Source organism: Rana temporaria, chromosome 1, assembly GCF_905171775.1.
Source record: "Rana temporaria chromosome 1, aRanTem1.1, whole genome shotgun sequence".
Taxonomy (NCBI): Eukaryota; Metazoa; Chordata; class Amphibia; order Anura; family Ranidae; genus Rana; species Rana temporaria.
This window is the reverse complement of record NC_053489.1, coordinates 159,439,834-159,463,839: the sequence shown is the minus strand read 5'-3', so window position 1 is coordinate 159,463,839 and position 24,006 is coordinate 159,439,834. Positions and strand designations below refer to the sequence as shown.

Below are 24,006 nucleotides of genomic sequence, written 5' to 3'. Positions count from 1 at the left end.
ACTTGCCCACCCTCTTATAACAAGGGACACTGCATGCAGACAACGTCTTGTGCTTTGCCTAAACCTGTAGGACCCTGTGCTACACTTACTCCCTGCCGAGTAGGACCCTGTGCTACACTTACTCCCTGCCGAGTAGCAACAGTGTTCCTCCTGCTTCAGGACACCACAAGCACACTTTACATCACCCTGGCAAGCACTTTACATCATCCTGTTGATCAGGATATCTCCAGTATATCACCAAAGAGCTACAGTGCATTAAAAAATAATTTATACCCCTTGAAATTTTTCCACATTTTGTCATGTTATAACCAAAAACTTAAATAAATATCTGAAAAGTGTTGCGTTCATTTGTATTCAGCCCCCTTTACTCTAATACCCCCTAACTAAAATCTAGTGGAACCATTTTACTTCAGAGGTCACCTAATTAGTAAATAGAGTCCACCTGTGTGTAATTTAACCACTTCCGGCCCGCCGCACGACTATATACGTCGGCACTTTGAAGAGGGATATCTCTGTTATGGCAGCAGCCAGCTGCCATAACTCAGATATCCTCGTCTTCAGGCGGCGGTCCGGTTTTCAATAATGGTGGTCTCTGCGGCAGATTCACCGCGAGATCACCGCTATCGGGAGAGGGGCCCCCCTCCCACCGCTCTCCAGTGCCATCCACCGCTTACCGAAGCCATCAGTAATGGCAGAGGTGATCGGGTCCTCTCTCGTGCTGGGTATGGAGACGAGTGAAGGGAAGATGGCCACCACCCGTTTTCATACCATTGCAGGGCGGAAGCGATGTCAAAACTTCACTTATGCCCATAGCTCTTAAAGAGGAACTTTTTTTGTCATTTTTTCAAATGACAATTTTTTTTTTCCATTGAATTTTAGTCCAAATATGAGGTCTTTTTGATCCCAGATCTCATATTTAAGAGGACCTGTCATGCTTTTTTCTATTACAAGGGATGTTTACATTCCTTGTAATAGGCTTAAACGTGACACTTTTTTTTTCAAGAACAGTGTAAAAAAATAAAAATAAAAAGGTAAAATAAATAAGATTTTTTTTTTTTTTTTTTAAAGTGCCCTGTCCCGCCGAGCTTGCGTGCAGAAGCGAACGCATACGTGAGTAGCGCCCGCATATGAAAACGGTATTCAAACCACACATGTGAGGTAGCGCTGTGATCAGTAGAGTGAGAGCAATAATTCTAGCTCTAGACCTCCTCTGTAACTCAAAACATGCAACCTGTAAACGTTGCCTATGGAGACTTTTAAGGAAATAAAATTGTCACCATTCCACGAGCGGGCGCAACTTTGAAACGTGACATATTGGGTATCAATTTACTTTGCATAACATTATCTTTCACAATAATAAAAAAAAAATTGGGCTAACTTTACTGATGTCTTATTTTTTTATTAAATTTTTTAATTTTTTCCAAAAAAGTGCGCTTGTAAGACCGCTGCTCAAATACGGTGTGATATAAAGTATTGCAACGACCGCCATTTTATTCTCTAGGGTGTTAGAAAAAAATGTATAATGTTTGGCGGTTATAAGTAATTTTCAAGCAAAAAATATATTTGTTTTAACTTGTAAACAACATATCTGAAACAGAGGCTTGTTCCTTAAGTGGTTAATCTCAGTATAAATACAGCTGGTATGCGAAGCCCTCAGAGGTTTGTTAAAGAATCTTAATGAACAAACAGCACCATGAAATGCCAAGGAACAAACCAGACAGGTCAGGGATAAAGTTGTGGAGAAGTTTAAAGCAGGGTTAGGTTATAAAAAAATGAAAAACCGACAGGCCGGGCAAGGAGAGCATTAAAGTGGTTGTAAACCCTAGAAAAAAAAACCTGCAAGACAAAGATATAATAAACTAGTATCCATAGCATACTAGCTCATTATGAATTACTTTCCTGAGATCGAAAACCCCCCAGCCGTCCTCGTACCCCGTTTCGGCCGGCGACATCGCTCCCGTAGTTTCTTCTGGTTATTGTGGGCTCCGGCGCTGTGATTGGCCAGAGACGCAATGACTTCACTCCCGTTGATGCCCGCGGGAGCCGCCAGTAACGGCTACTTCCGGAGCACTTCAGGAGATGCAATGATCGCACTTGATCAGCCAAATGCCAGGTCTGAACATTGTCACATGGGAGAGAAGGTCATTAACCCGACGTAGGCTCTAACACTGAGTTTACAGCAAGGTTAAATCCATTGCTCTGACTGAGTGTTTGGGAAGAGTAGTATTTTTAAAGATATCTTGTCACTTTGCCTTGAATAAGCAGAATGGCATGTTCCATTTAAAATGCCAACAAAGTTTCTCAAATTGTACTTGAACCTTGGAAGTTTGAATGTGATTTGTAATGTCCCATGAAAAGTTGCAGCCCTTTGTTTTTAATGGAAGCTGTTCCAATCTATATGACTTAAGTTGGTACTTTTACTCTCCCAATCAACTTTGATCATTTTTAATTCCCATGCCGCTAGCATCAAAGTCACATCAAAGTTGCACTAGTGTGAACCGAGCCTAAAGAAACTCACTTCAACTGACCCTCTATGGGGCACAGTGTGCTTCTTTTGCAGGGAATTAGAAAAGATTCAGGTTACAGTAAACTTAAGTGACCTTTTTGAATTAAGCACAGCTGCTGTGTTTACTAGATAACCGTAGCAATACACTGAATGCTTTCACTTTTCCCCTAAATTCCTATTTACAGATTTTTTTCCATTATTCCTAGAGAATATTGTATAAAGGTTGTTATGTGACAGCAGTTTTGCCTCAAATAACATACAGTACATCAAAATAAACAGTTTTCATTGCAATTTGTTTATTTTGATTGCAATCTGTTTATTTACAATTTATAACTCCTGACAGCAGCTGCCCCTTTCACTAGCCCTCCTGGCCAGTGGCGATGCGCCCATAGAGGGCGCAGGAGTGCCGCCCCCTCTCGCTCCTGCACCGTCACTGAATACAATACACAGATTTATGCATTGCATGAATCTATGTATTATCGCTGCTGCCCACTATTCAGATGGCCGGCCCCCTGGTGAGCACCGGCCATCTGAATAACGGCAGCTGGTTGGCTTTGGAAGTGCCTATCAGAGCCAGCGGCTCTAATAGATTTTCCGATTGGCTTCCAAATAGTTAACCAGGGGACGCACGGGGTGTGCGTTCCCTCGTTAACACTGACAGGCATCTCAGGCAATCAGGTTCACCGGTTCTGGTTACCGATAACCTGATTGGCTGAAGCGTCATCGAGGGCGGGAGAAGACATCAAGGGACGGTGGTAGGAGGATGGCTGACCCCAGAAAGTTAAGTGCCAGGCGGGGGGCAATCTGGCAGCATTTTACAGGGCCCAGTGGCGACAATTGATGGGCACAGTGGCGACAATTTATGGGCACAGTGGCGACAATTGATGGGCACAGTGGCGACAATTGATGGGTACAGTGGTGACAATTGATGGGTACAGTGGTGACAATTGATGGCACAGTGGCGACAATTGATGGCACAGTGGCTGCGTTTGATGGCATGGCACAGTGGCTGCGTTTTATGGCACAGTGGCTGCGTTTGGCATGGCACAGTGGTGACAATTGATGGGCACAGTGGCGACAATTGATGGGCACAGTGGTGACAATTGATGGTGCAGTGGCTGTGTTTGATGGCATGGCACAGTGGTGACAATTGATGGGCACAGTGCCGATAAATGATGGGCACGATGGCAACAATTTATGGGCACAGTGGTGACAATTGATGGGCACAGTGGCGACAATTGATGGGTACAGTGGTGACAATTGATGGGTACAGTGGTGACAATTGATGGTGCAGTGGCGACAATTGATGGCACAGTGGCTGCGTTTGATGGCATGGCACAGTGGCTGCATTTTATGGCACAGTGGCTGCGTTTGGCATGGCACAGTGGTGACAATTGATGGGCACAGTGGCGACAATTGATGGGCACAGTGGCGACAATTGATGGGCACAGTGGTGACAATTGATGGCACAGTGGTGACAATTGATGGTGCAGTGGCTGTGTTTGATGGCATGGCACAGTGGTGACAATTGATGGGCACAGTGCCGATAAATGATGGCACAGTGGCTGCATTTGATGGCATGGCACAGTGGCGACAATTGATGGCATGGAACAGTGGCGACAATTGATGGCACAGTGGCTGCATTTGATGGCACAGTGGCTGCATTTGATGGGCACAGTGGCTGCGTTTGATGGGCACAGTGGTTGCGTTTGATGGGCACAGTGGTTGCGTTTGATGGGCACAGTGGTTGCGTTTGATGGGCACAGTGGCTGCATTTGATGGGCACAGTAGCTGCGTTTGATGGGCACAGTGAGTCTGCAATTGTTTTTGTTTTTTTGCGCCCCCCCCAAAAATTTTAAGCACCAGCCGCCACTGCTTCTGACTGAGACTCCACAGTCCTCCCACACTGACTCTGCATCCATCCCAGACTGCTTGCACCCATTCCTCTCAGGTATACCTCTCAGTCCTCTAACTATACACTTGCCAGCCCTCCTGGCTGTCTTCCTCCCTTGAAATCTGCCCAGCAGTGTTCTCCTGCTGTCCTCAACTTTACTACTGTGCCTCCTGGTCAGGACACCTCTGTGCGTCAGGAAAAGGGTCCCTTCCCCAGCCAAGCCCAGGTCCGAGGCCACCCCCCCAGACTAGGGGCTCCCTTAAGGGCCCCCAACAGCCTAACACTCTATCTCCATCTTCCACCTGAAGTCACTGCCCCAGCTGGGCTGACCGCTGAATATTTGAGGGGACCTGTCTCCTGCCAACTCATCTGTTGGGGATTGGTCAGGGCCCTCGGCATACTCAAGGCAGCTCCTCCTAGCTTCCATTCCCATTTTTCTAGAATCTTCTACCAATTTCTAAAAGTAGGGGGATTGATAAAATTGCTGCCAGTGAGTCACACTAGCCTCCCTAAGTCACTCCCCTGACTGAGAGAAAACACAGGCATGGCTGTCAGCCAAGCCTGACAATTTACCTTCTCTGTACAAAAAAAACTATTTACACTTCTAGCACACTTGTAGCTACAAGTGTATTCCCATCAACCTAAACTTTAACATCAACTGAACCTTCTGTCTCAGGACCAGATTCTGCATCCTGCATCTCAGCATAACTGTATGGCTACTAAAGCCAGGTGCTAAAAGACATATCTTCCTGATACAGATGTTTTTTTTTGTACCTTGCTTATAAACCATCTTCCTGTAGGGTTTATTATCATATTTGAAAGGCTTATTTTTTATGTGAGTCCCTTGGTCTAATGCCACGTACACACGATCGGACATTCCGACAAGAAAACCGTGGATTTTTTTCCGATGGAATCTTGGCTCAAACTTGTGTTGCATACACACGGTCACACAAAATTCCGACCGCCAAGAACACGGTGACGTACAACACTACGACGAGCCGAGAAAAATTAAGTTCAATGCTTCCGAGCATGCGTTGATTTGATTCCGAGCATGTGTGTTTTTTGGTGCTTCGGAATTGCATACAGACGATCGGAATTTCCTCCAATAACTTTTCTTGTCAGAAAATTTGAGAACCAGCTTCTTGGCGTAAATTCCGACATAAACATTTCGATGGAGTCTACACACGGTAGGAATTTCCGACCAAAAGCTCACATCAGACTTTTCTTGTCGGAATTCCTGATTGTGTGTATGCGGTATTAGCTTACTTTTTGGATTTTGAGCTTCCTGGAGCCTGCAAATCTGTCCTGTAAGGTGACCCTTTTCATTCGCCACAGATATAAGATCATGTTGAAACCTTGGATTTTAGTTTTACCTAAGGTTGTGTGTTTATTTCACCTCCAAATTGTGTTTGTTGTCCAGGTAGGCCCTTTGTGTATCCACTATAGTTATTTCAGACAACACATGCACAGCATATATCAGTTTGTAACATTTAGCCCCCGTTCACTCCGGTGTGACTTGACCATTCCAAATCACATAACAAGTCGCATCCCATTGATGGAAGTGGAGCTGACATGAGTCACAGCAATTATAAAAAAGGTTCCTGCACTACTTTTTACCAATTTCATTGTGACTTGCATAGACTTCTGTTAAATGAAGTCGCAAGCCACAATTAAATCGTCAGTGCAAAAAGGCACTAATGTGCAGCTTTGAAATTGCACTGAAGTAGCGCGTTTTCAAAGCCGCGCCGGTATGAACAGGGACTTAAGCACAGGAATCCATGAGAAAATAATCAGATACATTTAAAATATTACTTTAGCATGGACTGACCTTCTGAAACAATGCAATGATTCTACTGAAACAGGTAAAATTACTTAGGCCGGCCATACATGGTTCGAACCGTTAATGGGCATGCTGAATGTACCAAGTTAATCGATCAATTCGCTTGGAAACAACCAGCCTGCTAGATTCTCTCGCGATCATCGCTAGTGGCTGCTATAGCCACTAGCAATAATCACTGGGCCAGATTCAGGTAGATCCGCGCAATATTTGCGTGGGCAAAGGGCAACGATTTTTGCTCTGCGCCCACGCAAATATTTTGATATGCCCGCGATTCACGGAGCAGTAGCTCCGTAAATTGCGTGGGCGATATGCTAAATAGCCCGGCGTAAGGGCGCCTAATGTAAATGATCCCGCCGGGGGCGGGAATCATTTAAATTAGGCGCGCTCCCGCGCCGAGCGAACAACGCATGCTCCATCGGGAAACTTTCCCGACGTGCATTGCGGCAAATGACGTCGCAAGGACGTCATTTGCTTCTAAGTGAACGTGAATGGCGTCCAGCGCCATTCACGATTCACTTACGTAAACGACGTGAAATTTAAATTTCACGAGCGGGAAGGGCGGCTATACTTTAGCATTGGCTGCCCCTGCTACAGCAGGAGCAACCTTGCGCTAAAGTCGCCGTACGGAAACTCCGTACCTTGCGTGCGCAGGGCCCGCGCAACTTTTGTGAATCGGTGGTAGTATGCAATTTGCATACTATACGCCGATCACAATGGCCGCGCCCCCTAGCGGCCAACGCAAGAATGCAGCCTGAGATATGAAGGCATAAGGAGGCTTATGTCTGTCATATCCTAGGCTGCAGTCCGCGTAGCGATGTTCCTGAATCAGGGGCATTCGCTACGCGGGAGCAAAACAGCTATTGCGCCGCGCAACCTATGGTTGCGCGGGCGCAATAGCTTCTTGAATCTGGGCCACTGTCTTCTCCCAGCGAGGACGGCTTTCCCCACCCACCCCTGCTGGGAGCAGAGAATGGCTCAGAAGGAGGGATTCCCCTGTCAACATTGTCTGTGTTGATGGGGGGAATCGTGCAAATGTCTTTCCTGCAAACCATGTGTAAAGATTGTTGTAGGAAAAAAAATTGCACCATGTGTGGCCAGCCCCACAGGAAAAAGTTTAATATTTCCATTAAACACAATGCATACTTTTCACAGTCTGTACTGGCATAATGGAATCAACCTTGTAATTATGCTATGTAACTAAATTCAGTTACAAATTTTGATGACAAGAAAGCCAGCGTCGAGATTAATGCATCTTTGGAGCCAAGCATGTTATAGAAATACCTATTGCATAAAGTATAGATGTAAGAAGGCCTAACAGGGGATTACAACACTACCAGCAGTGACAGAGTGACAGCTGCAGCATGTGCGCTATGCCAGACATACAAGGATTACACTGCTGGTTTTTCGCACAGTCTCTGCTTATTGGCAGAAGTTCAGAGATTGTCAATAGCAGTCATTGTATGAAGCACTGTATGGATTATAAACCTAAAAAATATCACAAATAAAGTGAATCAATTTGATATATCTGTATTACATATATCCAGCACAAAGTGTTAAAATAGCCCTCCGATTTTTAAATATGTGCAAAAGATATCTTGCCATGTGGTCAGTTACTTAAAGCGGTGGTTCACCCTCCTTCACATCATTATACCATTACATTCGGCATCGTAGCGCGAGCTACGGTATGCCGGTCTTAAATTTTTAATCCCCGTACTCACTGTGCTATCGATCATTGAAGAATCCGACTCCCGCGGGGAATGGGCGTGCCTATGGAGAGGGAGGATGATTGACGGCCGGCTCTGGCACGTCACGCTCCCCGAAGACAGCCGGAGTAGGTCTTGGCTCTTCACGGCGACTGCGCACAGGCTATGCGCAGGCGCCGTGAATAGCCAAGCCTATTTCGGCTATTTCCGGAGAAGCGTGACGTGCCAGGGCCGGCCGTCAATCACCTTCTCTCACCATAGGAATGCCCATTCCCCGGAATCTTCAATGAGCCATAGCACAGTGAGTACGGGGATAAAAAATGTAAGACCGGCATACTGTAGCTCGCGCTACGATGCCGAATGTAATGGTCTAATAAAAAAAAACATTTTTTTTTTTTTAACAGGGTGAACCCCCGCTTTAAGATGTCCTCTTGAAGGAACGCATAAATAGAACCTCTACACGTTTTTACCACTCTCTGTGGCCTTATTGGGAAGATTCCTGTAACTTCTTGTCCCTGTTAAAAAATAAAAATAAAAAAAATAACAAGGAGACAGGGAAATAACATTTCTCTTTTCAGTAATGTAATGCGGGTAATGTAGTAATGTAATGTGGGTGGTAAATATATATGTAGTGGGGTATCGCCCTTTCTGATGTGATACAAAAGACTACCATTGCTGATTGTGAAGGATCTCAGCTCCCTCCTGTGGCCGAGTTGGGTTAGAGCCACCTGTTGTTTACAATTCATCCTAGTACCACAGTGAATGTTGGGGAATTGAGTTCAGAAGGAGAAGAGACTCCATTTTGCCCTGGCCTGTAATGAACTACATTACCCAGAGAGCAGCTGGGCAACCCCAAGATGCTTTGCCTTCCGCACCACCTGCTAAGGGAGGTAATTTAAGGGAGAGGACGTGTTTGGCGCGCTCTCTGGGGACCGCCTCTTCAACCCTGGAGGATACTGTCGGAAGTGTCTCCATGGGAAGTGGGCCGCAGTTGAGGCCTACATATGCCCGGGCGGAGCGGCTTTGAGAAGGAAGGACGGAGTTTCTGCCGGAGTCATCGGACGAGATCCCAGTAACCCTGTGACCTGTCTGAGGACCAGAGACTGTTGACCGTCCGAACGGTGTGCCATGGAAGGACGATGCCTGAACCGGTTGGGTGAGACGGGTACTTGCCAGAAAGTACTGATTGTCTTGCGGAAGGGCGGATCGTTGATATCCATCTTTGTGGTTTGACTATTCAGGAAACTTTTAACAATTTATTATTACCCTCTTTGGATTATAAATTGCTCTTTGCGCGCCACCGCATGCCAACGTACAAGTGCACAAACTGTTAGCAGGAGACTGTATTGAAGTTTTGCCTGGGACGCCAGGCCATCCTAATTAGCTATAACTATAGTACCCAAGGGTTATCTATTTAGAGTTATGTATTCACTATATTCATTGCATTGCTCGTTGACCGAGTAATCAGTTCTATTACTTTAATCAGTTCTATTACTTTAACTACTTGCCGACCTGCCGCCGTCATTCTACCGTGGAAGGTTGGCTCTCCTGCGCGAGAGCCCGTAGCTCTGTCGGCTCTCTCGCAGGCAACTAGGGGCGCGCGCGCGCCGCCCGCTCGCCCCCGACTCCCGCCGCCAGGCACATGCAATCGCTCGTTACAGAGTCAGGGGGGGAAATGCTAATCCTCTGTTCATACGATGTATGAACAGAAGATCAGTGATTTCCCCTAGTGAGGCCACCCCCCCACAGCAAGAACACACCCAGGGACATACTTAACCCCTTCCCCGCCCCCTAGTGTTAACCCCTTTACTGCCAGTGGCATTTTTATAGTAATCCAATCCATTTTTATAGCACTGATCGCTATAAAAATGCCAATGGTCCCAAAAATGTGTCAAAAGTGTCCGAAGTGTCCGCCATATTGTCGCAGTACCGAAAAAAATCGCTGATCGCAGCTATTACTAGTAAAAAAAAATATTAATAAAAATGCCATAAAAATACCCCCTATTTTGTAAACGCTATAACTTTTGCGCAAACCAATCAAAAAAAGCTTATTGCGTTTTTTTTTTATGAAAAATATGTAGAAGAATACGTATCGGCCTAAACTGAGGAAAAAAATATTTTTTTTTATATATTTTTGGGGGATATTTATTACAGCAAAAAGTAAAAAATATTCATTTTTTTCAAAATTGTCGCTCTATTTTTGTTTATAGGTGCAAAAACTAAAAACCGCAGAGGTGATCAAATACCAACAAAAGAAAGCTCTATTTGTGGGAAAAAAAGGATGCCAATTTTGTTTGGGAGCCACGTCGCACGACCATGCAATTGTCAGTTAAAGCGACGCAGTGCCGAATCGCAAAAAGTACTCTGGTCTTTGACCAGCAATATGGTCCGGGGGTTAAGTGGTTAAGCAGTTCTACTATTCTATATGACATTGCAGCCTAGCTCACACTGACGCATTAATATTGTTATTGATATTGCAGGGATCTGCAAATAGAGTATCGCTGTTGCTCATGTTCCTTTGTTTTCTTCTTTAAGTAAAGTATCACTTTGGTTATCTTGAAGTTTGTGTGCAGCCTATCTTTCATATTGCAAGGTCCCTTCCATTTAAGGTACCCCTTTTGTTTGCATAATCTGTTGTAGTGTAACGGATATTGTGTTTCCCCACAAGCTACTGGGGTCCACAACTCCCATATTACCAGGTGTGTCAAGGGAGGGTTTTGAGACACTTTAAGCGGTTAATCACAGAGCGTAGACCCAAAGCAACCAGCAGCTCCTCCGGGGGTAGTGCTACACGTGGAGGCTCGTCCGGGATTTCTACGGCTTTGGCGGTTAACTCCCTCTTAAGAAAAACCCTCGCCAACACCACAATGGATCCTGTAGCCATCACCAAGTGGTGTAAGGAGGAAAATGCCTCTCCTGATGCCTGTCTGGTGGTGGAGATAAAAGGGAAAGTTTGGAATGAGAAAGAGCTAGCCTCAGTCCTGAAAACGCTGTCCCCAGGTAGAAAGCCCTGGGTGATTGATGTAAAGACGAATCCTCAGGTCCCACACACCTATGCCTTGTGTGAATGGAAGAAAGGGATTCCCGACCAATTTAAGGGTCTGAGTGTGAAAGCAGCTGTTCAGACTGTATTGTTTCTTATACGTCCAGATCTATCCAGAGGGGGTACTACATCCACTAGCCAAGCCACTCCCAGTTCCAGTGTGGGATCAAAATCCCTGTCTTTAGCCTCACTTAACCCAGAACTGTGTGCTGTCCTTGGGGAAATTATTGGCAAGTGCAAGAATGATCCAGCGCACTATGTGATGGCTGGGTACCGGAAGCTCAGGGTCTTCTCAGGTAGACAACCAGTACCCTCAGCGGAAGATGGGTTCGAGGAGTGGTTAGACTGTGCCACCCAGGCTTTGGAAGAATGGGAAGTTCCTAAAGCCCAGAAGAAACAAAGGGTCACCGAGAGCTTAAAGGGCCCCGCTCTAGAGATCAAAAGAAATCTCAAGCTCAGTAAGAAAAACTATACAGCCCAAGATTACCTGAGCGCTCTTCAAGATGTGTACGGTCGGACTGAAAAGGCCACCGAACTCCTCTATCAGTTGGAACACTGTTACCAGAAGGAGAGGGAGAAAATGTCGGAGTTCATAAGACGGTTGGACCGGATCATATACCAGATCTTACTAAAGAAGGTAATGGATCTGAAAAAGGTCGATGAGGTCCTTACAGAACAAGTTATACGGAGTGCTCAGCCTTTAGACCCCATCGCCCTTGTTCTGCGAACCCTCCCGGCGGGAAGTGTCTTGGAATACCCTGATCTGATCTGGCTAGTTAGAGAAGAAGAAATTATGCTGGACAATAAGAGAACCCCAGAAGCCTGAACCCACTTCTAAAGTCAGAACCATCGGTGCCGAAGAAGGGGATAATGAGGTGGAACTTTTAAAGGCCCAAGTGTCTCAGCTGATAGAATTGGTGACTGCCCTGACAAGTCAAACAACTAAGACCCCGAGTAGGGATTCTTCATTAGAATCAAGGAAACCTACCAGTTCCAACACTGATTCCATAAGGAAACACTGGAAGTTACCAATTTGCTTCAACTGTGGAGGAGTCGGACATATCATGGAAGTATACCCAAGTCCTGAGAAGGCCGCAGCTCAGTACCGGCAGCCGGCGGAAAACGTCAGAGGGCCCCGGTGATGGAGTCAACCGGGTGTCCGCGGGTCTCAGTTGACTCCAAGACATTCTAAAAAAAAAAAGGCAGCGTTGGAGTTACAAGTCCCCGCCAAGCGCCCCTGTTGTTGTCTCTGGGCAGTCAAATATTTCTCCTCCCACGGTGCAAGCTGCCAAAAGGAGGGAGATCAATGCACGCCAGGTCCAACAAGGGTTCAAACCTAATAGGAATCAACAGAAGAAAGAAGTAAAGGTACAGACGGCAGAGTCAAGTAAGAAGGTATCAAGAAAGAAGTTTCCTGCCAAGTTAGTGGGGCCTTCCCCGATAGTTTCCATTCAAATAGAAGGAATCTACGCCAAGGGCCTCCTTGATACTGGAGCCCAAGTGACTCTCCTATATAGGGATTTCTATGACAAACACCTCAAGCACCTGCCACTACGCAAGCTGGAAGAGTTGGAGATCTAGGGCATTGGCACCCAAAACTTACGTTATGATGGATACTTGCCAATCAAATTGACTTTTGACCCCTCAGTTGGCTGGAAAGGCCGAAACTTTTGACACTCTGGCGATAGTTTGCCCCCGCCCACCAGGAGCTGAAAAGAGTTCTCTTATCATAGGGACTAACACCGACTTGGTGCAGAGGCTCCTGGCACCTCTAGCCCAAGAGCAAGATACTCCACCTGCGAGGGTGCAACAGTGCTGGTCGTGGACACGGTGCATCCTCATCAGTACGTGGCCGTGGGGCACGCTCACCCTTTTTTTCAGCAGCTGACCGTGTTGAGCTGCAACATGCCGAAGACTTGGTAGAGTGGATGACCAAGCCGTCCTCATCCTCCTCATCCTCTCTCACCCAGGCTCAGGGTACTTTGTCTTGCAAAGCAGCTGCCAAGGCATCCACTTCCCTCTGCTCAATGGCATCAGTCACTCCTTCCCTAGCCCCACCATGTCCTCCTGAGGAGTCCCCCGAACTGTTTGAACACAGTGTTGGGCACATGCTGCATGAGGATGCGCAGCAATTTGAAGGTTCCGATGATGGTACACAGCTAGAGGAAGGCAGTAACGCGAGTCCAGAGAGAGGGGGTGCCCAAGAAGGACAGCAATCTGGCAGTCATGTTCCCCCAGCTGCAGCATACTGCCAGGTTTTCTACAGTGATGAGGAGGGAGGGGATGATGAGGTCACTGACTCCTCGTGGGTGCCTGATAGGAGAGAGGAGGGGGAGGATGCACAGGCACATCTCCCAACGAGGCAGGATGCCCTCCAGGGGCCAGCTTAAGGGCAGCACACAGACTGCATCACAATGCAGAGCTACACATGTGCAGGGCGCTGCTGTGTCTCAGCGTTATTCCAAAAGTTCTTTGGTGTAGGAATTTTTTGAGACGAGTGCATCAGATCGCACCGCTGCTATTTTCACCATATGTCTCAAGCGTATCTTGTGTGGCCAAAACATCACCCGCTTGGGCACCACATGCTTGACCGGACATATGTCGACCTGCCATGCAGTTCGTTGGCAAGCGTACCTCAAAGACCCACACCAAAGAACAAAGCGGACCTCCCCTTGCCCCTCATCAGCTGGGTTCTCCAACCCCACTATACCCTCAGTCCTCTCTGAAGCCTGCACTGATAGGACTGAAGGTGTAGAATTAGGTGTGTCGCAGCCTAGTACATGCGGGCAATCTACTATCAGAACACCGATGGCAGATTGTACCAGGCAAATTTCCCTGCCCCAGCTGCTGCAGTGCCAAAAGAAGTTCTCTCCCAGCCATCCACATGCCTAGCGGTTGAATGCTAGCTTAGCTAAATTGCTAGCACTTCAACTGCTGCCTTTTCAGTTGGTAGATTCTGCCCCTTTCCATGAGTTTGTGGAATGTGCGGTACCTCAGTGGCAAGTTCCCAAATGCCACTTTTTCTCACGGAAGGCGATTCCGACTCTCTACCGGCATGTGGAAGGCAATGTCCATGCCTCGCTGGACAGGGCGGTTAGTGGATAAGGGGATAAGGGGATAATGAGGTGGAACTTTTAAAGGCCCAAGTGTCTCAGCTGATAGAATTGGTGACTGCCCTGACAAGTCAAACAACTAAGACCCCGAGTAGGGATTCTTCATTAGAATCAAGGAAACCTACCAGTTCCAACACTGATTCCATAAGGAAACACTGGAAGTTACCAATTTGCTTCAACTGTGGAGGAGTCGGACATATCATGGAAGTATACCCAAGTCCTGAGAAGGCCGCAGCTCAGTACCGGCAGCCGGCGGAAAACGTCTGAGGGCCCCGGTGATGGAGTCAACCGGGTGTCCGCGGGTCTCAGTTGACTCCAAGACATTCTAAAAAAAAAAAGGCAGCGTTGGAGTTACAAGTCCCCGCCAAGCGCCCCTGTTGTTGTCTCTGGGCAGTCAAATATTTCTCCTCCCACGGTGCAAGCTGCCAAAAGGAGGGAGATCAATGCACGCCAGGTCCAACAAGGGTTCAAACCTAATAGGAATCAACAGAAGAAAGAAGTAAAGGTACAGACGGCAGAGTCAAGTAAGAAGGTATCAAGAAAGAAGTTTCCTGCCAAGTTAGTGGGGCCTTCCCCGATAGTTTCCATTCAAATAGAAGGAATCTACGCCAAGGGCCTCCTTGATACTGGAGCCCAAGTGACTCTCCTATATAGGGATTTCTATGACAAACACCTCAAGCACCTGCCACTACGCAAGCTGGAAGAGTGGAGATCTAGGGCATTGGCACCCAAAACTTACGTTATGATGGATACTTGCTAATCAAATTGACTTTTGACCCCTCAGTTGGCTGGAAAGGCCGAAACTTTTGACACTCTGGCGATAGTTTGCCCCCGCCCACCAGGAGCTGAAAAGAGTTCTCTTATCATAGGGACTAACACCGACTTGGTGCAGAGGCTCCTGGCACCTCTAGCCCAAGAGCAAGATACTCCACCTGCGAGGGTGCAACAGTGCTGGTCGTGGACACGGTGCATCCTCATCAGTACGTGGCCGTGGGGCACGCTCATCCTTTTTTTCAGCAGCTGACCGTGTTGAGCTGCAACATGCCGAAGACTTGGTAGAGTGGATGACCAAGCCGTCCTCATCCTCCTCATCCTCTCTCACCCAGGCTCAGGGTACTTTGTCTTGCAAAGCAGCTGCCAAGGCATCCACTTCCCTCTGCTCAATGGCATCAGTCACTCCTTCCCTAGCCCCACCATGTCCTCCTGAGGAGTCCCCCGAACTGTTTGAACACAGTGTTGGGCACATGCTGCATGAGGATGCGCAGCAATTTGAAGGTTCCGATGATGGTACACAGCTAGAGGAAGGCAGTAACGCGAGTCCAGAGAGAGGGGGTGCCCAAGAAGGACAGCAATCTGGCAGTCATGTTCCCCCAGCTGCAGCATACTGCCAGGTTTTCTACAGTGATGAGGAGGGAGGGGATGATGAGGTCACTGACTCCTCGTGGGTGCCTGATAGGAGAGAGGAGGGGGAGGATGCACAGGCACATCTCCCAACGAGGCAGGATGCCCTCCAGGGGCCAGCTTAAGGGCAGCACACAGACTGCATCACAATGCAGAGCTACACATGTGCAGGGCGCTGCTGTGTCTCAGCGTTATTCCAAAAGTTCTTTGGTGTAGGAATTTTTTGAGACGAGTGCATCAGATCGCACCGCTGCTATTTTCACCATATGTCTCAAGCGTATCTTGTGTGGCCAAAACATCACCCGCTTGGGCACCACATGCTTGACCGGACATATGTCGACCTGCCATGCAGTTCGTTGGCAAGCGTACCTCAAAGACCCACACCAAAGAACAAAGCGGACCTCCCCTTGCCCCTCATCAGCTGGGTTCTCCAACCCCACTATACCCTCAGTCCTCTCTGAAGCCTGCACTGATAGGACTGAAGGTGTAGAATTAGGTGTGTCGCAGCCTAGTACATGCGGGCAATCTACTATCAGAACACCGATGGCAGATTGTACCAGGCAAATTTCCCTGCCCCAGCTGCTGCAGTGCCAAAAGAAGTTCTCTCCCAGCCATCCACATGCCTAGCGGTTGAATGCTAGCTTAGCTAAATTGCTAGCACTTCAACTGCTGCCTTTTCAGTTGGTAGATTCTGCCCCTTTCCATGAGTTTGTGGAATGTGCGGTACCTCAGTGGCAAGTTCCCAAATGCCACTTTTTCTCACGGAAGGCGATTCCGACTCTCTACCGGCATGTGGAAGGCAATGTCCATGCCTCGCTGGACAGGGCGGTTAGTGGATAAGGGGATAAGGGGATAATGAGGTGGAACTTTTAAAGGCCCAAGTGTCTCAGCTGATAGAATTGGTGACTGCCCTGACAAGTCAAACAACTAAGACCCCGAGTAGGGATTCTTCATTAGAATCAAGGAAACCTACCAGTTCCAACACTGATTCCATAAGGAAACACTGGAAGTTACCAATTTGCTTCAACTGTGGAGGAGTCGGACATATCATGGAAGTATACCCAAGTCCTGAGAAGGCCGCATCTCAGTACCGGCAGCCGGCGGAAAACGTCTGAGGGCCCCGGTGATGGAGTCAACCGGGTGTCCGCGGGTCTCAGTTGACTCCAAGACATTCTAAAAAAAAAAAGGCAGCGTTGGAGTTACAAGTCCCCGCCAAGCGCCCCTGTTGTTGTCTCTGGGCAGTCAAATATTTCTCCTCCCACGGTGCAAGCTGCCAAAAGGAGGGAGATCAATGCACGCCAGGTCCAACAAGGGTTCAAACCTAATAGGAATCAACAGAAGAAAGAAGTAAAGGTACAGACGGCAGAGTCAAGTAAGAAGGTATCAAGAAAGAAGTTTCCTGCCAAGTTAGTGGGGCCTTCCCCGATAGTTTCCATTCAAATAGAAGGAATCTACGCCAAGGGCCTCCTTGATACTGGAGCCCAAGTGACTCTCCTATATAGGGATTTCTATGACAAACACCTCAAGCACCTGCCACTACGCAAGCTGGAAGAGTTGGAGATCTAGGGCATTGGCACCCAAAACTTACGTTATGATGGATACTTGCCAATCAAATTGACTTTTGACCCCTCAGTTGGCTGGAAAGGCCGAAACTTTTGACACTCTGGCGATAGTTTGCCCCCGCCCACCAGGAGCTGAAAAGAGTTCTCTTATCATAGGGACTAACACCGACTTGGTGCAGAGGCTCCTGGCACCTCTAGCCCAAGAGCAAGATACTCCACCTGCGAGGGTGCATCCAATGTTGAAGCAGGCCTACCAGCGCCTGGTTCTGGAAAAGAAGGCTCCCAAAGTAGGGGTTGGAAGGATCTGGAGACTAGGAAGAAATGAAAGGATGCTGCAGCCAGGAAAGGTGACCTGCTTAAAGGCTTCTGTCAAGCTCAGCTGGAGGCAACCAGGTCCCTTTGTTGTTCTAGAAGCTGACCCACAGAACAGTAAGGGGATAGAAGTGGTCCTGGAAGTGGTTCCATTGAATGCCCTACAGAGGAATCATGGGAAGGTCTCGGTGAGCATCAGAAACACTACGACCGCACCATTGAAGGTACCAGCCAGGATGCTGCTGGGTCAAGTGAACTCAGCCACCCCAATTGCCCCATCTGATTGGAAGAAGGGGGCGAAGCAATGCTGGAGAAGCTCTGCACAATGGACACGGCCCTCCCGCCAGAATGGAAAGGAAGGGCCAGAGCTCAGTTGACCAGATGGCAGAAGATCTTTTCTAAGGATGAATATGACGTGGGGTGTGCAAAGAGTGCCACTCACACGACCCACCTGGAGGAAGACCAGCCATTTAGAGAAAGAGTCAGACGGGTTCCTCTAGGAGATTTGGAAGATTTCCGTGAACAACTGGCGGAGCTAATGAGGACTGGAATAATTCCGGAATCTAGAAGCCCTTATGCCTCCCCGATCATGATAGTTCGCAAGAAGAATGGGTCTCAAGATTGTGCATCGACTACCGAACGTTGAACCGAAGAACTGTCCCTGATAAGTATACTACCCCCAGGATAGAAGATGCCCTACAGAGTTTATCGGGGGGCAAATGGTTCAGTGTGATGGACTTGAAGAGTGGGTATTACCAAATTACCATGCATCCTGAGGACAGGGAGAAGACAGCCTTTATTACTCCGGTGGGATTCTTTGAGTTTAATCGCATGCCTCAGGGCCTATCAGGAGCCCCAGCTACTTTCCAAAGACTGATGGAGAGGACAGTAGGAGACATGAATCTGATAGAATTCCTGGTGTACTTGGATGACGTTATTGTATTTGGAAGAACTCTGAAAGAGCATGAAGAAAGGCTGGAGAAGGTTTTGAAGAGACTTCATGAGGAAGGATTGAAGCTATCCCTGGAGAAGTGTCAATTCTATCAGTCTATCAGATGACAAGCTTAGCAATAGCATGCAATGACAAGCTGCTGCAAGCAAAGCCAACAGAATATTGGCATGCATCAAAAACGGGATTAACTCCAGGGATTAAAGTATAATTCTCTCACTCTACAAGACTCGTCCGGATGCATGTTGAGTATGCCCTCCAGTTCTGGCAACCAGTCTTCAAGAAGGATGCGCTGAAACTGGAAAGAGTTCTGAGAAGGGCAACAAAGCTACTAAAGGGACTGCCGGACGTCAGTTATGGGGAAAGACTACAAGCATTAAACTTAGACCCAATACACACTATTCAATTTTCTGCAGATTTTTGTCTTCAGATTTACCAAAACCATGTAGTGCAAAGGCCTGCTTTATTGCATACAAATTGAAACTCTTAAGATTTGACCTCATATTATATGTTTTTGGTAAATCTGAAGACAAAAATCTGCAGAGTCCAATAGTGTGTATGGGGCCTTGTTCTCTCTGGAGAAGAGACGCTAAAAAGTAGGGATGAGCTTCGTGTTCGAGTCGAACCCATGTTCGACTCGAACATCGTATGTTCGACCGTTTTACGAACGTTACGGGCCGTTCGCGCCAAATTCGAGTGACTTGTCATGGCCCATAATTCACTGCGGCATCGCAATGCATTGCTGGCTGATGATTGGCCAAGCATGCACTATGACCCGCATGCTTGGCCAATCACAGCTTGCAAAAAACTGAGAGCCATGATTGGCCAAAGCCAGGGTGGCTTTGGCCAATTATAGCTATGGGGGTTTAGTACACGCCCCACACTATAAAAGGCCGCCTGCAGGTCGGCCTTGTGTAGTGTGTTGGAGAGAGAGAGAGAGAGTGTGTAGAGGATATATATGCATCCCAGGTGTTGTATATATATTTATACACTGTATAGTTTAGCTAGATCAGTTCTTCCTAATTTACTGACAGGCAGGTGATTGTGCTAGCTGTAGTATTCTCATGTGGTGTACTGCCTGTGTCCTCTGCAGTGTGCACCTAAAGCTACGTGGTTTGTACTGCCCGTGTTCTCTACAGTTTGCACCTAAAGCTACTTGGTGTGTACTGCCCGTGTCCTCTGCAGTTTGCAACTAAAGCTACTTGGTGTGTACTGCCCGTGTCCTCTGCAGTTTTCACCTAAAGCTACGTAGTGTGTACTGCCTGTGTCCTCTGCAGTGTGCACCTAAAGCTACGAGGTGTGTGTACTGCCCGTGTCCTCTACAGGCCATTAGTATGTCTGGAAGAACAACAAGGAGAGGCAGAGAGTCACAAGCCGATAAAAGAGGGCAAGCAGGCTCTGCGTCTAGAGGCAACAGTGCTGGTCGTGGACACGGTGCATCCTCATCAGTACGTGGCCGTGGGGCACGCTCATCCTTTTTTTCAGCAGCTGACCGTGTTGAGCTGCAACATGCCGAAGACTTGGTAGAGTGGATGACCAAGCCGTCCTCATCCTCCTCATCCTCTCTCACCCAGGCTCAGGGTACTTTGTCTTGCAAAGCAGCTGCCAAGGCATCCACTTCCCTCTGCTCAATGGCATCAGTCACTCCTTCCCTAGCCCCACCATGTCCTCCTGAGGAGTCCCCCGAACTGTTTGAACACAGTGTTGGGCACATGCTGCATGAGGATGCGCAGCAATTTGAAGGTTCCGATGATGGTACACAGCTAGAGGAAGGCAGTAACGCGAGTCCAGAGAGAGGGGGTGCCCAAGAAGGACAGCAATCTGGCAGTCATGTTCCCCCAGCTGCAGCATACTGCCAGGTTTTCTACAGTGATGAGGAGGGAGGGGATGATGAGGTCACTGACTCCTCGTGGGTGCCTGATAGGAGAGAGGAGGGGGAGGATGCACAGGCACATCTCCCAACGAGGCAGGATGCCCTCCAGGGGCCAGCTTAAGGGCAGCACACAGACTGCATCACAATGCAGAGCTACACATGTGCAGGGCGCTGCTGTGTCTCAGCGTTATTCCAAAAGTTCTTTGTGTAGGAATTTTTTGAGACGAGTGCATCAGATCGCACCGCTGCTATTTGCACCATATGTCTCAAGCGTATCTTGTGTGGCCAAAACATCACCCGCTTGGGCACCACATGCTTGACCAGACATATGTCGACCTGCCATGCAGTTCGTTGGCAAGCGTACCTCAAAGACCCACACCAAAGAACAAAGCGGACCTCCCCTTGCCCCTCATCAGCTGGGTTCTCCAACCCCACTATACCCTCAGTCCTCTCTGAAGCCTGCACTGATAGGACTGAAGGTGTAGAATTAGGTGTGTCGCAGCCTAGTACATGCGGGCAATCTACTATCAGAACACCGATGGCAGATTGTACCAGGCAAATTTCCCTGCCCCAGCTGCTGCAGTGCCAAAAGAAGTTCTCTCCCAGCCATCCACATGCCTAGCGGTTGAATGCTAGCTTAGCTAAATTGCTAGCACTTCAACTGCTGCCTTTTCAGTTGGTAGATTCTGCCCCTTTCCATGAGTTTGTGGAATGTGCGGTACCTCAGTGGCAAGTTCCCAAATGCCACTTTTTCTCACGGAAGGCGATTCCGACTCTCTACCGGCATGTGGAAGGCAATGTCCATGCCTCGCTGGACAGGGCGGTTAGTGGTAAGGTGCATATTACCGCTGACTCATGGTCCAGCAGGCATGGACAGGGACTTTACCTATCTTTCACGGCCCATTGGGTGACTCTGCTGGCAGCTGGGAAGGATGCAGGACAAGGTACAGTAGTGGTGGAGGTTGTTCTGCCACCACGCCTCCAAAATGCTATGTGACACACCTCTCTCCTCCACCCCCTCCTCTTCTTCTTCGACTGTGCTGATGTGTCCTCGGAACCAGCGGTGCTCCGTAGGTGTTCAGGGGGCTGCGCAGGTACGCAGGCAATGAGATGCCATGCAGTGCTTGAGCTGGTGTGCTTGGGGGACAGGAGCCACACTGGGGCAGAGGTTCTGTCAGCTCTGCAGGGGCAGGCTCAGAGGTGATTGACGCCACGCCAGCTTAAGCCAGAAATGGTGGTTTGTGACAATGGCACCAACCTCCTCTCCGCCCTGCGACAGGGACAACTGACCCATGTGCCCTGTTTTGCTCATGTCCTTAACTTGGTGGTGCAGCGGTTCTTGGGCAGGTACCCAGGCTTACAGGATGTCCTGAAGCAGGCCAGGAAAGTCTGTGTGCATTTCCGACGGTCATATAATGCCAGTGCTTGGCTGGCAGACCTCCAAAAGGAATACAATCTGCCCCTCAAACCGCCTAATCTGTGACATGCCCACCGGGTGGAACTCTACGTTGGCCATGCTGCAGCAGCTGCACACGCAGCAGAGGGCCATCGATTAGTATCTGTGCCAATATGGCAGCAGAACTGTGTCGGGGGAGCTTGTTTTTTTTCCCATGCCAGTGGGCCATGATCATGGATGCATGCACTGTCCTGTCACCATTTGAGGAGGCCACGAGGATGGTGATCAGTGACAGTGCATGCATCAGTCAGACTGTTCCTCTTATTCACATGTTGGAGCACACGCTGCATGGAATAATGGACAGGGCCCTTGAGGCAGAACAGAGGGAGGAAGCAGAGGACTTCCTTACCTCTCAAGGCCCCCTTTATCCAGACAGTGTTCCTGCTTGCCCGCCTATCACACAGCAAGAGGAGGAGAAGGATTGTGTCAGCATGGAGGTGGAGCCTAGCACTAAGCATCAGCAGCAGTCTTCAAGGGATCAATTACAGTTCCAAGGAACCCATGGACTTGTACGTGGCTGGGACGAGGTGGCTGTGGATCATGTCGTCCTCAGTGAACCAGAGGACCCCCGCACCAAATGCCTCAGCAAACCTAAGTTGTATCGCCTCTCTGATCCTGCAAAGCCTGGGGAAGGATCCTCGTATTCGTGCTATCAAGGAGAGGGATCATTACTGGCTGGCAACTCTCCTTGATCCACGTTACAAGAATAAGGTTGCGGACCTTATCTTGCCGGCGCAGAGGGAGCAGAAGATGAAACATCTTCGGGAGGCCTTGCAGAAAGATCTGTGCAATGCGTTCCCAGAGACTGGGAGGTTACAAAATCCTGGTCCTGGACAACATGTTGCTGAGGCTTCGGTCAGCCACAGAAGGAGCGGTGGAGAAGGTGGCCGACTGACCAATGCGTTCAGACAATTTTTTAGTCCGCAGCCCCAAGGTATGACCGGTTCCAGCAACCATCTCCAGCGTCTGTTTTACATGGTGCGGGAATACCTAGGGGCAAGATCAGACTTGGACACCTTTCCCACCGAAAATCCTCTGGCTTACTGGGTCTTGAGCATGGATCACTGGCCAGAGCTGGCACAGTACACAATTGAGCTACTGGCTTGTCCTGCATCCAGCGTTCTTTCAGAACGCACATTCAGTGCTGCTGGAGGCTTTGTAACCGATCACAGGGTGCGCCTCTCCACCGACTCGGTCGATCGACTGACCTTCAAAAAATGAATCAGGCTTGGATCACCACCAGCTACCAAGCACCTGATGCTGATGTAACTGAATATATATTTTTTAAATGTCTGATCGCTTCAAGACTGCCTATGCTGATGCTGGGTGACTATCCTGTTATGCTGAGTGACTATCCTTTTCCTTCTCAATGGTGAATGCTGATAGCTTGTAAGAAGGGTTGCAGTGTTGTGGCACCAGCACCAGTGCCTACGGCTCAATTGTTCTGCCCCTATTTAACAGGGGCGTGTAATTAAAATTTTTGATGCAATACTTTGCAGCTGGCTCATTCCTGCGCTCCAACTAGAGTATCTGTGAGGGGGTTGCAGTGTTGTGGCACCAGTGGCTAAGGCCCAATTTTTCTGCCCCTGTTCAACAGGGGCATGTAATTACAACTCTTGATCTAATATTTCACAGCAGGGCCCATTCCTTTGCCCACCAGGAGTAACTGTGAGGGCTTACAGAGTTGTGGCACCAGCACCACCATCACCAACAAAGGCCCAATTTTTCTGCCCCTTTTCAACAGGGGCATGTAATTACAATTCTTGATCTAATATTTCACAGCAGGGCCCATTCCTGCACCCACCAAGAGTAACTGTGAGGACTTACAGTGTTGTGGCGCCAGCAGTAAAGGCGCCCTTTTTTTCTATCACTGTTCAACAATGGCATGTAATTAGAGTTCTTGATATAATAGTTCACACAGCAGGGCATTCCAGCGCCCACTGCCCACCAAGACTAACTGTGAGGGCTTACAGTGTTGTGTCAACACCAACACCTAGGGCCCACATTTCTGAGTATATACGGCAGGCCCCTACTTTCAAACATCCAACTTACAAACGACTCCTCCTTGCAAACGGAAGGAGACAACAGGAAGAGAGAGGAAATCTACACCTAATAAGGGAAATCCTCTTCTGTAAGAGGTGTCCACTGATGCTTTATCACCAATCCTTGTTTCAGTAAAAAACCCAAACTTTTTCAAATTTTCAAAAAATCATTTGTCATTGGGACAGAAAGTGAATTGCAATCTTCTGAACAGATGCACACAGACAGAAAAACAAATGTTACAGGGGTGATAACCCTTCTCTATGTTTTCAGAAAAGCTTAAAAATGAAATTTATGGCCCTGGACACTGCCAA

At 48.2% G+C, this 24,006-nt stretch overlaps 1 protein-coding gene across 1 annotated transcript; it reads left to right on the top strand.

Moving 5' to 3' along the window:
• The first annotated feature begins 10,810 nt into the window (after window positions 1–10,810).
• LOC120937997 (paraneoplastic antigen Ma2 homolog) lies at window positions 10,811–11,812 on the top strand. Its single transcript, XM_040351647.1, has one exon. It carries the CDS (start codon window positions 10,811–10,813, stop codon window positions 11,810–11,812), a length of 1,002 nt encoding a protein of 333 aa, XP_040207581.1.
• Window positions 11,813–24,006: the final 12,194 nt, after the last annotated feature.

Bases quoted from the DNA above. Each gene is read 5' to 3' on its own strand.
- LOC120937997 (XM_040351647.1), top strand. From the start codon at position 10,811: ATGGATCCTGTAGCCATCACCAAGTGGTGTAAGGAGGAAAATGCCTCT.